The sequence below is a fragment of the Gopherus flavomarginatus genome, chromosome 8 (genome assembly GCF_025201925.1).
Source record: "Gopherus flavomarginatus isolate rGopFla2 chromosome 8, rGopFla2.mat.asm, whole genome shotgun sequence".
In the NCBI taxonomy this organism is placed as follows: Eukaryota; Metazoa; Chordata; order Testudines; family Testudinidae; genus Gopherus; species Gopherus flavomarginatus.
This window is the reverse complement of record NC_066624.1, coordinates 91,156,437-91,172,882: the sequence shown is the minus strand read 5'-3', so window position 1 is coordinate 91,172,882 and position 16,446 is coordinate 91,156,437. Positions and strand designations below refer to the sequence as shown.

At 40.2% G+C, this 16,446-nt stretch overlaps 1 protein-coding gene across 1 annotated transcript in view; it reads right to left on the bottom strand.

Moving 5' to 3' along the window:
• RSRC1 (arginine and serine rich coiled-coil 1) overlaps positions 1-16,446 on the bottom strand; it is a 355,820-nt gene that overhangs the window by 272,528 nt on the left and 66,846 nt on the right. The window contains exon 4 of the mRNA XM_050963724.1: positions 4,412-4,588. Within this exon, the coding sequence (XP_050819681.1) occupies positions 4,412-4,588 (177 nt within the window). The remainder of the gene's footprint in view (positions 1-4,411; positions 4,589-16,446) is intronic.

Below are 16,446 nucleotides of genomic sequence, written 5' to 3'. Positions count from 1 at the left end.
AATGTATTTGCTTCCAGAAAATTTTAGGCATTTACGACTACTTCCTCCAAAGTTACTTTATATTGATTCTTATTATAGTCTATAAAGTTAGAAGGTATTTTAATAAAACCATATTAATATAGTCCAAAGTGCTTCATAATGTGCTTGCTACAAGGAGTCCAGCAACTTCATTACGTGCTCAGTAATGGGTCATGCACAGCTTGAGACAAAAGAACCTTGCAATGAAAGAGAGAATGCTGGCCAGAAGACTAAAGCTAGCCCTCCAGTTTTCCAGAGCATCATGATATCTTTAACTTGCAGCTGGACAAGCAACAGAGACAGGCAGAAGACATCTCAATTTAATGACTCATTGGAAGTAGAGCAAGCACCCCTAAAATCTTGTCTACATTATGAAAATTACTGATTGCAAACAATGGAGGTCAGCAACAGGAGCAGATAAACTGATGCTGCACATTAGTTAACTACACGTGTAGCCACGGACAAACTATTTCAGCAATTTAAGTACATTAGTGAAAAGAAAAAATATATATGAATAGCCAGCTAGCTGTATTTTACACAGTCAATAGATATCTCACACATGTTTTGAGCATAATCACAAAGGACCTTGAGTAAATTTCTGACATGTTCAAAACCCCAGAACTAAGGATGAAATTGTGAAATACATATATGGATATGAGAGGAGATCATGCACCCAACCGAGGACGCTACATTCCAAATTCCCATTTAACCTTTCAAGAAGAATCCAGAACCAGTAGACACCTTATGGAACACATTCAATACATGATCAGTTTTCTTCACTTTGAAGACAAATGTAAGAAAAATATGCTCAATATAGCTAGGTAGGTCAGGAGATTAGGGGTTTCATTAAACTTGTTTAATCAGAGACACAAATTGAAGTTTGGGAGTACGAAGCAGGGGACAATAAGGGCAGATCTACACTATGGGGTTAAGACAACGTAAGCATGCAACTCCAGCTATAAGAACAACATAGCGGGAATTGACGTACCTTAGGTCGACTTATTGCAGCGTCTACATGGCACTGGGTCGATGGAAGAAACTCTCCCATTGACTTACCTTATGCTTCTTGTTCCAGTGGAGTACCGGAGTCGATAGGAGAGTGATCGGCAGCTGATTTAGCGAGTCTTCACTAGACCTGCTAAATCGACCCCCAGAGGATCAATCGCCACAGCGTCAATCCACCAGTAAGTGGACACAAGCCCTAAGAAACTGCCATCCCTTGAAACCGACAAAAACCTGATTGATAGGTACTGATTATTTAAAGCAAAAATACATTTGATTTAGTAAATTGTATTGGGCATTTCACTGACACAGCCAGGGGTAGTACTGATGGTATAGTTATACCACAAGTCATAGATGAAACCAAGCAGGCAGTTGTCTGATGATATAAAATGTGGGAAATTTTCACTATTATTGTACTCACAACAAAGAACAATATTTCCTTCTCCATCAGTTTTCCCTCTAATTTTTCTTCTTAAACTGTAGTCATTTTTATATGTTAGAAAATTATCATACTGAGTAGCTCATTTGTTTTAATTGATGAATATATATGTGTGTGTATGCAAAGCTAGCCAAAATGAAGGACTTTCCCAAACAATGGAAAAGTAAATAGTTATTTCATTTATATAAGAAGATTACGGCCAGGCACCAGAATTTTTAAATACTGTGCTTTTAGGAAAGCAAGTCGACACACCTATACCCCGATATAACGCTGTCCTTGGGAGCCAAAAAAATCTTACCACATTATAGGTGAAACAGTGTTATATCAAACTTGCTTTGATCTGCCGGAGCACGCAGCCCTGCCCCCCGGAACGCTGCCTTATCGCGTTATATCCAAATTCATGTTATATCGGGTCGCATTATATGTTCAAAACTTTTATTTTCTTAAACATACCCAAACTCACGCAATAAACATGTTAGTAGTTATGCAAGTCAAATAAAAAATGTAAAATTATAAGCACTATCAAATGTATTTACAAAAAGAGATCAAATGTAAGCTCAAGTACAGGGGTCACATATCTTTTGCAAGGATACTCAAACATCTAATATAAGCAATAAACTCAAGTGGAATACTTGCATGCATTTCCTTAATCTACTAGTTGCACCCAGCTCTGAAAAAGTATTATACATTTGTTTACATTTTTTGGAATGATATATAACCCGTTCTAAAAATTCAGTAATTTCATCCTTTGTTCAGTATTTGATATACAGCAGGTTAACAATAAAATGCTTCAATAATTCATTAATAATCTACATTTAATTCTGCATTCTACCAATATGACCAACCAAAAAAACCTATGTAAATTGGAAGCACTGATATTGATGTAGTTTCAGCCATTCCACTTACCACTTCTTTCATTAATTTGAAAATCTGCACTCAAATATCATCCAAATCAAGGGCTCTCAAATTTTTCTATAGTCTGGGCCAATCTGACTCCATACATTGCCTTGGGACAATCTCCCTTGCAATTCACAATCACATAAAACAAAAGTAGTCAGAAGAAACAAGCTGAACTATCATTAAGGGGGGAAATGGTAATATTTCCTTATTGAAGGTATCTCACTAACTGATTATACCTCCTTCACAAAGCTAAAACAAGATATAATATAGGCAGTTTAATTATCTGATGCCTGTAAAAGTTAAATTTTCACGCCTTACCCACTAAAACGTCATGCCAAACACAACAACTTATGAAGATTGGACCATTTATGATGGCTTCTATTTCATTTCAATAGATAAAATAGCACATAAACCATAATATATTCTGACCCCTCTAACACAATGTGTGTCACATGTCCCCATAACCAAAACTAAAACTGAAACTCAACAGCCCATATTATTCTAATGGGACGCAAGTTTCAATACTGCCACCTTCATAAATTGGTCTTGCATTGTGTCTGGGCTGGCCCTTGGTGGTCAGAGAGAGAACAAAGGGAAGACAACTTCCTTGATCCCTTGCAGTCCAACAATGTGTCCATAAAATGGGTGAGGATGAGCTGATGATCCCACAGTTTTGCTGTGGTAGCTGTTATAGAAACCATATAAACTGGCCTCCTCATTCACTAATGTCACTGATGACCATAACTACTGATGGCCAAGGGACAGGATGTGGTTGCAATAGTGTCACCCCAGCTTGCTGCCCTGATTGACAGTCACCATTAAAAAAGTTTGCCTTCCCAGGATTACAAGAACAAACATAGGCAAAAGAGGTAGGGCTTCCAACCCCCCACCCATGACCAACTTTCTTATGAATACTTTTGTCCATTTATTCCAAAACTTTCCTTCTGGCAAAGGAATAAAAGAAATTTCAGGTTGATAGGTTCAGTTTTGGCAAAATGCTTGTGATAAGAAAATCTGGACTTCCAACACCCAATTCTATCTTTACATATGTAATTGGGGAGGGATTCAAATAGCTCCTCACTTCAAGGAGAATAAATGGAACGTTTGGAAACGGTGTGAACTACACTGCAACCTATACTTTTACTCATCTTTATTAGAAAAAAATTACACAATTACATTTGATTGAAGTTTTGATTCAGTTATTATTGAATAACGTTGAACATTCTCCCCAAAGCTTTGCCACTTTAAATAATTTTCAGGCCAAAGTTTATAAGTGGGATACCAAAATTTGACTTTTGATTAGCAAGGAAAGAGCAATAAGCTTCCCTATGAATTACTGCAAAACTGAAACAAAGTTATTTTGTTAAAGAATTGTATCCAGATCGAAACCTTAGATTGATGGACCCAGTTGTCCTACTGAAGTTAAAAAATTAATTTAAGGATCCAATTCGAGGAAATCAACAGTCTGTCTACTGCTCACCTCACTGCAGCCACAATCTTGTCCTCTTCAGCACCACCTGGATTATTCTTACACATGCTTGTATAAGCACTTACCAAATCATGCTATGCAGAAATAAGCAGGCTGGATCAATAATATTACAAATATCTAAACTACAGCCTCAGAATAAACATCAGACAAAAGCAAGTTATTTAGTTATTTTTCCAAAATTAACCAAATTTGGGAAGGGAGCAACTCGTCATCTAGATAGAATAATACAGGGTTATGGTAGATATTATCTCTGCTCAAACTTTACAGCCCGTTCTTTCATATACTTCTTTAAAATAGCAAAATTAACCTCTAATCTACACTGACTTCTCAAGTTCCTGCATATCTATGGAAAGAACAGTGAAAGATCACTAAATTAAGACGTTGACCATACCGCTCAGTTTATTAGGAGAACCACATGGTTTGAGGATTTAAAAAGGAAAAGTATACTTCACTTAGTACAAATGTTGCCTAGACAGTTGATGGCCACATAAATAAAAAGTAATATTGAATATGTTTTCATTCACCATAGTAATGAATTTATTTTGATTTGTCATTACACTTACCCATGCTTGGTGGTATACAACTCCTTGTCTTTCCCTCTGCTCCTCTCCTTCTCTTTTATTTTTTCTTTATCTCTGCCTTTACGCCGTTCTCTTTCACGAGATCTGCTATGTGTTCTTCTATGACTGGATCTTTCACTGCTTCGACTATAGGAACGTTGATGTGGTCTTGATCGTGACCTATGCAAAACATACAATATTCAAACTTAGCAATTACAATTTTTTAATTAACATTGCACATCAAATTTCTCATATTCAGTCCAGCTGTTTTGTCCATAATCTTCGCTCAATTAAAATAAAAGAACATGCCTGACAAAACAAAGGATAAATTAAAAAGGAATCAATTGTTGACAAAGTATGAAAATGACTGTTAAAACATGAGACCATCCTACTCAACGTACCTGCTCCATAATATTAAACAATGAAAGGTCAATGCAGTGCTCAAGAATGAGCTGAATTGTATTCCTTCTTGTACATCAGAATGATTTCCTAAATTCCAATCAGTTACACCTGTGCAAACCCACTGATGTTAAAAGGGTTGACCAGGTGTCACAGAGTTTAACAAGTATCAGAGGGGTAGCCGTGTTAGTCTGGATCTGTAAAAGCAGCAAAGGGTCTTGTGGCACCTTATAGACTAACATATGTTTTGGAGTATGAGCTTTCGTGGGTGAATACCCACTTCATCAGATGCATGCACCCACGAAAGCTCATGCTCCAAAACGTCTGTTAGTCTATAAGGTGCCACAGGACACAGAGTTTAACAACAAATTAAAGGGCAGACTTTACTACTGGTGGTGATGTCCCAGAATAACACAACTAGTTTTGTGTCTTGTGTCTGAGAACCCAGACTGAGCACAGAGGGCTGACAGTTATGTGGGATGACAGAATAAATTTTCTTTAGAGTAGAACTACACTTTAAAGAAAAGCCTGCAAACATAGGCCCCAATCCTACCCGTGACTCCACACAAGGGTACTTGCACAGTCACTTGCAGGTTCAGGATCTTAGTTGCTATGTATAATATTCTGTTTTCGCTTTCACCTCCATAATAAAGTGTATAGTAATACTGGAATAGTCAACTAGAAAATAAGTTATCTTTACAACACACATCTGTTGTTAAGAATCAGAACCAAAATAATTCTCATGATTTAATTCCATATTTCTTATATGTAAAGAATTTTTTAAATATTGTATTTATTATGTAAGGTATATCACATGCATACGCTGATGGTATAGCACATTTAAGAAAAACAGGAATTCAAGTTCCCATGCATTTCTGCTGCCGTGTACACCTACTTAAATATCTCACAACTGGAAACAAAAATTTATTGAGTGCTTTTTTTATAATATACAACTGTTTCATTTTATATAATACTTTTCGTCCTGTAGAATTAAAAGTCCTTTAAAAACAAAAGATCACTTAATCTACCTCTGGCGTGAAGTACAGCAACTGTTTAATAGCACAAAGCAACACAGACGGCAAGGAAGTGAATACTCTATCCAGAAAAATGACAAAGGAAATGTGGAAAATATTATTTCAAATTTGGAATTAGTCCAGTATACTGGGAGTAACATACCTATCCTTGCCATTGAATCTTTTCAACTTTCACAAGATATCAGAATCTCAGATATACACCCCTTCCAAAAGGTGGTATCTCTAGCAGCATAATCACAGTCCTAGGTCACTGTATCAGTACTAATTCAAAGGTCAAATAATCATGAACACTATGCTGAATTGCTATAAGGATATTAAGAAGGCTTGACTTACAGGAAAAAAATATTCAGAATTTGCCAACCAAAAATGGGATCTGATAAAGCCAAGACATCAGGCTTACACATCATTGCCTTTAAGATACTCTCACTCGAAAATGTAGCCTTGAACTTAATGAAAATCACAGGTAATGCTAAAACTAACTCCTTCACAGAGTCATAGAAATTAAACATGGAAGAGACGTGCCACCTAGTTCATGCTCTAAATAGGTGTCTTCCGCAGTACTTTGTTCAGTACAGTTTGAATTGACTCATTGGTTTCTCTAATGCAAAATGTGACCTGTTTGACTAGGGATCCCTCCCATTTTGGGACCCACCACACGAAACAATAGCCAAAGAATCAAATGCTCTGGCTATTTCTAGAGGGCTCACCTTTCTGGCCCCAACTTAACTGGCACCTCTGTTCTTGCACCCACAATTCTATATGTGCAAGTAATTGCAATTGCAATTTAAGTCAGTTAGATGTTTAGGTCTGTACTGGGCCCAGTCCTATTCAACATATTCATAAATGATCTGGAAAAGGGGGTAAACAGTGAGGTGGCAATATTTGCAGATGATACAAAACTACTCAAGATAGTTAAGTCCCAGGCAGACTGAGAAGAGCTACAAAAGGATCTTTCAAAACTGGGTGACTGGACAACAAAATGGCAGATGAAACTCAATGCTGATAAATGCAAAGTAACACACATTGGAAAACATAATCCCAACTACACATATAAAATGATGGGGTCTAAATCAGCTGTTACCAAGAAAAAGATCAAGAAAAAGATCTTGGAGTCATTGTGGATGGTTCTCTGAAAACATCCACTCAATGTGCAGCAGCAGTCAAAAAAGTGAACAGAATGTTGGGAATCATTTAGAAAGGGCTAGATAATAAGACAGAAAATATCATATTGCCTCTATATAAATCTACAGTACGCCCACATCTTGAATACTGTGTGCAGATGTGGTCAATTCATCTCAAAAAAGATATATTGGACTTGGAAAAGGTTCAGAAAGGGGCAACAAATATTATTAGGGGCACAGAATGGCTGCCGTATGAGAAGAGATTAATAAGACTGGGACTTTTCAGCTTGAAAAAGAGACAACTTAAGTGGGGGATACAATAGAGGTCTATAAAATCATAACTGGTGTGGAGAATTAAATAAGGAAGTGCTATTTACTCCTTCACATAACACAAGAATTAGGGGCCATCAAATGAAATTAATAAGCAGCAGGTTTAAAAACAAACAAAAGGAAGTATTTTTTCACACAATGCAGTCAACCTCTGGAACTTCTTTTCAGAGGATGTTGTGAAGATCAAGACTATAACAGAGTTCATGGAAGATAGGTCCATCAATGGCTATTAGCCAGGATGGGCAGGGATGGTGTCACTAGCCTCTGTTTTCCAGATGCTGTAAATGGGCGACAGGAAATGGATCACTTGATGATCACTTGTTCTGTTCATTCCCTCTGGGGCAGCTGGCATTGGCCACTGTCGGCAGACAGGATACTGGGCTACATGGACCTTTGGCCTAACCCAGTATGGCCGTTTTTATGCTTCACACATATAATGTAGGACACAGGAGGCAGCTATAACCATTGGAACGTTTTTTCTCACTGAGATCCAATCTTGTAAGTAAACAACACCAAAACACATTAAACTGTCATTCTGCATCTGCTGAGCCTTTACTTGAAGAGCTTGGTGCTATTGAGGTTGCCAGTGTACACCTTCATGAGCCATGAGAGCAAGGAGTAGGCAGGGTCTCCCAGCATCACTGTTGTCATTTCAACATCCCCAATAGTAATTCACCAGTCGGGAAAGAAAGTCCCTGCTTGCAGCTTTCTCAACAGTCCTGTGTTCTTAAAGATTCACGTCATGCACCTTCACTGACCAGCCCATACTGATGTCAGTAAAGCATCCCCAGTGATCCACCAGCGCTTGCATTACCATAGAAAAGTAGCCCTTTCTGCTGACATACTCTGTGGTAGGATGATCTGGTGCTAAAATAAGGATATGCATGCCATTTATCTCCCCACTGCAGTTTGGGAGCCCCATTGCTGCAAAACTATCCATTATGTCTTGCATATTGCACAGAGTCATAGCTCTGCATAGTCCCGCACACTTGTATGGACTACGCATGACAACACCTCCCACCCACCACCCCCATAGTGGATTTCCCAACTCCAAATTGACTCCCAATTGAAAGGTAGCAATCTGGCATTGCAAGTTTCCACAGTGCAACTGCAACTCACTTTGCAACTGTCAGTGTGGCTCTCATTTTGGTGTCCCTGTGCCGGAAGTCTGCGTTGAGTTCAGCACACAGATCCAGCAATGTGTCCTTGCACGTCCAAAAGGTCTGCAGCCACTGCTCATCATCCCAAACCTGCAAGCCAATGCAATCCCACCACTCAGTGCTTGTTTCTCAGGCCCAGAACTGGCACATCACCATCTCCATGAATGCCTCCAACAACCCTGAATTGTTTCTATGTCCCACAGCAATCCAGCCACCAAGGAATCCTCATGTTCCCCGCGGCTCCTCTTACAGGTCTGCAAATACTACAGGATCACGTGCCATGTGCTTGCAATGCTCATAGTGCAGAGCTGTGCATGCTCTATGCTTATGGCAGACAGCAAGGAGGGACATGTGGGTTTGTGTGGATTTTTGAAAACAATAATTGAAATATTATGGGATGCAGATGAAATTACGGGACAAAGAACACTGCATTATTGGACGTTGATCCCATGCTCCCAGTCATCTCTGTGCAACTCATTGCAGCCCCATCAGGCACTGCAAACACTTCCCAAAACACCCTGTGCTGGGTGGTGGTGAGCTGCACAGTGAGATACTCACCCACGGTGCACTACATTCTGCATCGATACAAACACTCCTGGTGAATACACACAGCACCGACATGAGCAGCCACATGTTCACCCACACACAAGCAATATAATGGCTACTCTGGCTGTATATCGACATAACTCAGGTCGACATAATTTTGTAGTGTAGACATGACTTAAGAAGATAGAATGGACTGTCCACAAGATGAATGGGATGAGGGTGTGAAAAGATTAGAAAAGGGAGAAGCAAGAGAGGCCAAGTGCACTGTTAGGAAAAAGGAACCAAGGATAAAGGAAGAAAAAAGTATCCCTTAGAGGAATTAATAGTCAGGAGAAGGTAAAGCACTTTAAATAGGAAAGTTAATGAGAATAAGATCAGAGATAAAGTTGATATATTGAGAGAATGGTTATGTAAATGAAGTCAAATCGAAGTAACTAGATGTAATAAGGAAGAGAAAGGTGTTCAGACTCTCTGGTGACAGGCACAATATAAAACCCTTAGAAAACTAGAAAGTTAAGGAACGATAGAAAAGTATTTAAAGAAGATAGGAAAAAACTGTACATTTTTAAAGTTATAAAGTTAGTTATATTAAGCTGCCACATGAGGCAAAAACTACCATTTTTTACTGGACATCAGCATTATCATCAGCGATAACTATTAGCATTTCTTGTGAGACAGCTGATCTATATACTCATAGATGTGAGATATTATTTCTATTACCTGGACAGGAAAAAAATGTTTTTGTTTTGCTCTATTCAGCAAACAACTAATTTGCTGCTCATCTAATTGCGAATTGTTTTAAAATCAAAGAATCATGGGTTAAAGATGTTCACCTTATGTCATGGACGGCGGGTGACCCGCCAACTCAGGGAGGCTAGCCCCCAGCCAATCCTGCCCCCCTCCTCTCATCAGACCCCAGAGCCCCCTTCCCCATCCCAAGCACCAGGCAGGCAGCATGCACCAACTCCCTGACCCCAAGCACCGGGAGGGCAGGCCCAGTGCCCCCAGACACCCACCCCCCAGCGCTGGGCGGCCCCAGCGACCCCAAGTCCCAGCCACAGGCCTGCCGCGGCCACCGTAGTCCTAGCACATTTCCCTGAAGAGAAGCAGCTGGCCTACCCGGGTTGGGGCCAAGGAGGAAGGGCAAGCAGCAAGGGAATCTGGGAGGAGTCTGGGCAGGGCTATGCTGGGCTGTTTGGAGAGGCACAGCCTTCCCCAGCCTATGATATGCACCAACCACGCTTGATGTCATTTCATCAGATTGAATAGCACCTGACTTGGTCAGTATTTGAACTGGATTCCATACAAAGAACAGCATTTGATGGGCAGAAAGGGTTTTACAGATACAGCTGATAGCATCACCCTTCAGATAAAACAGAAGCAAAACCCTGATCACTTCTGGTAATTACAAATAACATTATAATATTACAAAAACCCCCATTATCTTGGATAAAATAAAATTTCAATAAGTTACACTTGTACAATCTAAAGTTCCAATAAAAACAGGCAGCGTTCACAAATGACTCCGAACATACGCTCTGTTCAAAGATGAAAGTTAACCCCTTTCTGGGGTTTGGTTTTATTGGTAAATATTCCTACCTCTTATACTTCAGACTAAGTTTTCCCCCTAAAATTTGGCTGTTCCTAAGGTTTTCCCTGAAAGACTACAATGTCCCAGACTCCAAATAATCTCCTCTATCCCTGAAGGAAACTCCAACCTCTCATATTCTGGTTGAGGATCATTAAACCCACTTGCTAGTATAACTCAGCAGTAAATCCTCTATGCCTTTATGCAGGGTTCAAACTTCTGATGACAAAATCATTCAGAAGAGGAGTCTTGCATCTAAACATAATGCCTTAAAGTATACATCTAAATTATTTTAATTAAATTTTTGAAAAGATAGCCTTCATATCCTGTGATTATGTTAGAAAGACTATCACAATGCCTTCAAAGGAATAGATTTAAGGTTGCATAGGTAATAGTAAATCTAGTATTTCCTAATTTTTGAGTGCTTGACTTTGCAATCTAAACAAAATTCTTTTAACATAGTTTTTGGTACGTAATTTCCTTTTTTTTAATTAAAAAAGGGGGGGGGGGGAGAATACAAATCTACTGTGTGTAAGTGTAATAATCCCCACCCCATAACACATCAGCATCAGGATTTGAAGTCTGAACCTTCAGCATTGCCTTTTACCACTTGAGCTACGGGACTAGCTACATTAGATACTACGAAAAGGTTGAAATCTCAAAGGAGGGGATGGGCTACTCATTAGGAACATATGGTGAGTTGGGGGATGGAAAGTGTGGCCAGGGGTTCAGCTCAACTACGAAAAAATCCCTACAATTACAGCTGTCTGGCAGCTTCCAGACATCCCAATATAGTATGTGGTACTGATACTGCTTTAGGGGCAGCATCAGACTGAAGCTCCTTAGAATGTTTGTGGTCAGTTATTTTGGTATGTTGCCAAAATTCAGCCAAGGAATGCAAGTAAGAGAAATAGTTCATAACTCAATTAAATCTGGATGGCATTTCATGGGACAAAAAAAGGACATATCACTAGCACCAGGACTTTGTTCCTGCCAAATGTCAAAGGCCTGCTGCAACAACAGAGGGGATAGAGCCTCCCAAAGAAAGGCTACAAGAATCTCTTACAATGGAAGGTGTTAGACAACCTAAAAATAGGAGGCCTTTACTGGTTCTTCCTGTAATAGTATGCTACTGTGCCAGACGGAGTGCCTTCAGCCTCTTGGGAACTGTACATATCCAGTATAACTTTATAAAAAAAAAAAGTGAATTGTTTTTAAAAAATGGTTGATTCGTTTCCTACTTTGGTTAAAAGTCCAAAATCCTATGAAATTAAGCTTTGGAATCCAACAGTATACTAAGTGAGAGACACATGGCAATTTTGTCCAATATCCTTGAGACACCTTATTGAATTAAGTTTAAGTATCTTTGAGGCCCACTGTATTAAGAGAATAGTTTATATATTACTGTGGGACGGGATTTTTCATAGCCTCTGGAGAGAGAATGTAACAGATATAAAGACCAGAGGGTTCAAATAACTATACTGAACAACATGCCAGACAACAATGGACAAGTAAAAGTGTTAAGTGGCTTTCCTGGGGAATATCGAGAGGGTGGAGTATGCAAATGTTTCACCTCCAGTTTTGCAAAAATCCAGTCTTTTCACGCTACGCCCTAAGAAGAGGGTCGCCATCAGCTGATCACTTGCTACGTAACGCTAAGTTCAAAGGCCCAAACTGTATAAGAGAAAGATTGAACTATTCACGGTTGTTCTGGTTCTAAATCTGAGACAGTTATGAACTTGTAACCATGGAGAAATCTCAACTGTGGATGTTGAAGGACTGACCCACCAGAGCCCAAGACTGGAGTTGCACTGACCTTTTGTAAGCTTTTCAGCACGTGTGTAGGTTCAATTATTGTTTTTAACGTATTTTCTCTGTAATGCTTTCACTTCAAGATAGGGTGACCATCCATTCTGCTTTTAATGGGACAATCCTGTATTTAAGCCCACTTTTTTTTTTAAAAATGGGCAAATAGTCCCGTATTTTCCACTCCCCCTGCTGGTCAGTCAGCCATCAACACAGCCCCAGCCCCATCTTGTTTGTGGCTGGCAGGTAAGTGAGGGCAAGTGGTGGCTAGTCAGTAAGAGCATGTGGTAGCCTCAGGTCAGGCGGAGAGGGAATGTCAGGTAGGAGAAGAGGAAGCCCTGGTGGGGGTAAGGGGTGTGTGACACCCTCCCCATGTTAACCTAAAGCATGGGTTCTCAACAGGGGTCCGCAAGCCCTTTCAGGGGGCCACTGGGCGCTGATTCTGAAACCCAGAGCCTAAGCCCAAGTGCCCCGATCCTCGGCACCTGCCGTGGGGCTGAAAAGCCAATCCCCAGTGTTCCCCTTCCCCCCACTGAAGCTGGGAGCCGTGGGGCTGAAGCCCCAGTCCGCATTGCCCCCCCAGGGCTAAAGCCAGGAGTGGTAGGGCTGAATCCTGGATACTCAGTGCTCCCTGTGGGGCAGAAGCCCCGTGAGCCCATGGGCAGAGTTGGGGGACACCTGGGATGTTGTCCAATCCCTAAACTGCAGTGCAAGCGCAGAGCAGTCCCAGGGAGCAGCTCCACACACCCCCAACACACCTCCTCCTCTCCCCAGCCAGTTCGGAGACAGGAAGCCAGAGCTGGGCAGTGCAGGGCAGCTGCTACCCTGGCTAGTGGTGTTCCCTCCTCTCTTACTGCTACTGGTGCAGGGGGTTGAAGCTGCTTCTCAACTCCCAGCCCCCTTTTCTCATGCAGCTGGTAAGAGCCGCAGGGGTCAGGGGCCCATCTCCATGGCTGGCAGAGCCCTCAGGGAACAGGGACCGCAAGGGAGCCCTCCTGGTAGAGAGCCTCTAGCTACCTCTTCCCTGCACTGAGCTACCCCCCTGCCTGCACATAACCCTTAGCTACCCCCTGCCCACACCCTATGTTACCCCCCACCCACACACAGCCCCTAGCTACTGCACCCTGAACTACCCCGCTGCCCTCATACAGCCCCTAGCTAGCCCGCTGCCCGCACCCTGAGCTGTTTTCAAACTTTTTGAGCTGAGTTCCCCACCTCTGAGTTATAATATTTGGTTGCACCTTCCCCTCCCCCTTCTCCTCCCCCTCCCGGGCCACAACCAAGAGAGGCTGGGTGGCCTGCTGACATGAATCGGGGGGTGGAGGGGGCACTACCTTCCCAGACCTGCCATGTGGAGCTAGCTTGAGCCCCACTGGCCTCTGCTCCCAACATAGAAGTCATACTACATCTATGGCCGAGGCCCCCGGGCCCCGACCCCCAAACTCCCCTTCCCCTTTGGACCCTGGAGTTTTTTTATAGCATGTTGAGGCGGGGCTACTGCATAGCTCTGATTGATTGCTGTTGAACTCATTTGAATATAAGCAATTTTACCAGGTATCCTGTATTCAACATAGGGAAATATAGTCACCCTACCTCATGAATAAATGTACTTGCTTATAAAAAGCTGCATGGTATCTTTTAATTCTGGCAATTAAACTCTTTACAGCCTCTGGAGAGAAAGCAAAGTGCAGATGCTGGCCTGTGTAGGTGGTTTGGTTTGCAGGGAATAGCACAGTGTATGCAGGGAACTGTGCAGCCTGGAAATCCCATCATCAGGAGGGAGAGAGAGATGCAGGTCTCTACCCAAAAAAGAGGTGACTGCTGAAGAGCATGTTGTCTAGAGTGAGCGGCTTCCAGGGACCATGGAGGAGGAGTACAAGTGCACTGGTCCTGAACTGACACCTCTCAGTAAGAATCTATTGTTTCTTTCTCAATGCCCCTTATTAAATTTAACTCTTTGATATGGTCTTCAGAGTGGTATGCTGAGGTTTAGAAGTTTAAGAAGGCATGAAAATTAAAATCCACTAAAATCATTAGACGAGTTGTGCTAATTATTGTATTTAAAAAACCCATATATTCCCATCTGCAGCCTAGTAAGGCACACCTATATTTTAATCACATTCTATTTAATGACCTACGTTACTGAAGTTAACTTAAATAAAAATGTAAATTTATGAAACGCATCCTTTTTTTCACATAGGAACAGGTTTTATAGCTTTAAGAAGCCATCTGAGCCAAGAAAAAAAGAAAATCTATATATAACCATTACTGAAGATGAAGTTTTCCAAAATATTTTAAACACATTGTTATTGCTTAATTTTCTGAAATCAAATAAAAATTGCTTATCATTTGAACAATAAAGCCACTTTTTAATAATGCTATTTTGTGTATTGTAACAAAAATTAAAAGCTGCCATTTATTAATATTAAGGTAAAATACCAAAATGTTAAAAATTACAAAAACTATGGGTGGCAAGGGTGGAAGGGGAAGTCAAGATTGAGTGTAGACTGCCAACCTCCCCCTCCCACCCCCCGAAAAACCATAACCACCCAACACCCACCCACTATGCCAAAGGTTAAGTCATTTAGTCAAGTTCAAAGATCTTCAAAGAGTGCTTAGATCCAGATAAGCCCATATGTTACCAAAATTCTGTGAAAAAGCTATTACTTTCCAATCTGCTTTTCATGTCTACATTACAGAATACACAGATGCTTAGCATCACTCAATATCCCTACATTCTCACACCAGATAATCAAGGGTCACCAATAACTTTCCTATCTAAAATCCTAAGAAATGTCTTTATTCCATCAACACTTAGTCCAATTGTAAAAACCGAAAGTATCCATAAAAGCCCATTCAGTTACTGCACAATAAGTGTTAATTTGCTAATTTCTTCACAGGTAATCAATTAAAATGTAAAATATTGGACAAAATTAGTTGCACTAAATTTAACAGCTGCTCCATAAGCATAATTAGTTTCACAAGGACCATATGTATTCTGAACAGAGACAGAGTTGAAACAAATAAGCAGATTTTAAAACAAGTTTGAGGAAATCTGCATTTAATTAGCAGGTGGGCACTACAACTGCATAATGTTTTTATACATTTATATTTATGAAGTGACAGAAGATCTAAAGGCTTTTTAAAATGGCGTTTATTGTTTGAATGGGAACTGTTTTGCTGCATGCTAAAGTGATTTAAATCCTTATAGCTCTTCTTTGAAAAAATCATAAATGGTGAAAGAAAACATGTGGAAAACTGTAAAACTAGAAAGAATTTGCGACAAAAAACAGATACACATACCATAACCAAAAGGAAACTACACTTAATTAAATGTACACTACATCTGGAATATCAGCCTAATAAAACGTGAAACTATTAATTTTCATTGTTCTAAAGGAAATGAGGTCAGTGTTGTTTAGTATTTCCCCAATTATGTTGCACTAAAGCATTGGACTATATCTTTTAGGTACAATCTAATCTTCTCAAAACATTACAATTTGAAAACAGTCACCAGGATGTACTTTAAGAAATGGAAAGGAGGACTGAGGGACTTTATTTAAAAAAAAAAAAAAAAAAAAGGGAGAGTGCAAGCACTCAAGTACAAGAAAATGAGCACTGTTCCAGTGAAGGCAAGTGTTGGGTACAAATGACCTATCTGGCAAATAACAGGCACCACCCAACTGAAAGTTTCTAAGATGTCAAGTTCTTTACTGACACTCTTTATAATAGTCTTTCAGCTGATAACAATCCCTGCTAACTTCTTATAAGCCCAACAACAACAAAAATCAAACTTGTCCTTAACATTTCAGATAGACATAAAAAGGAAAACAGTCACTATTGGAAAGAGCAACATGATGAAAACAAATGCATGGTGGCAAACTACACTACCCACTAACTTTCATATTCAGAATACAGACATTGTCTAAACCCTGGTACAACTGATTAAAGCAAATTGAAGCACTCTGTTAAAGTATATTAAAAAGGGCTTTTTTATTGAACTATCACTAGCGAGGAAAAAAAGACTTCACAGGATGAGTTCTTAAAGAATCAA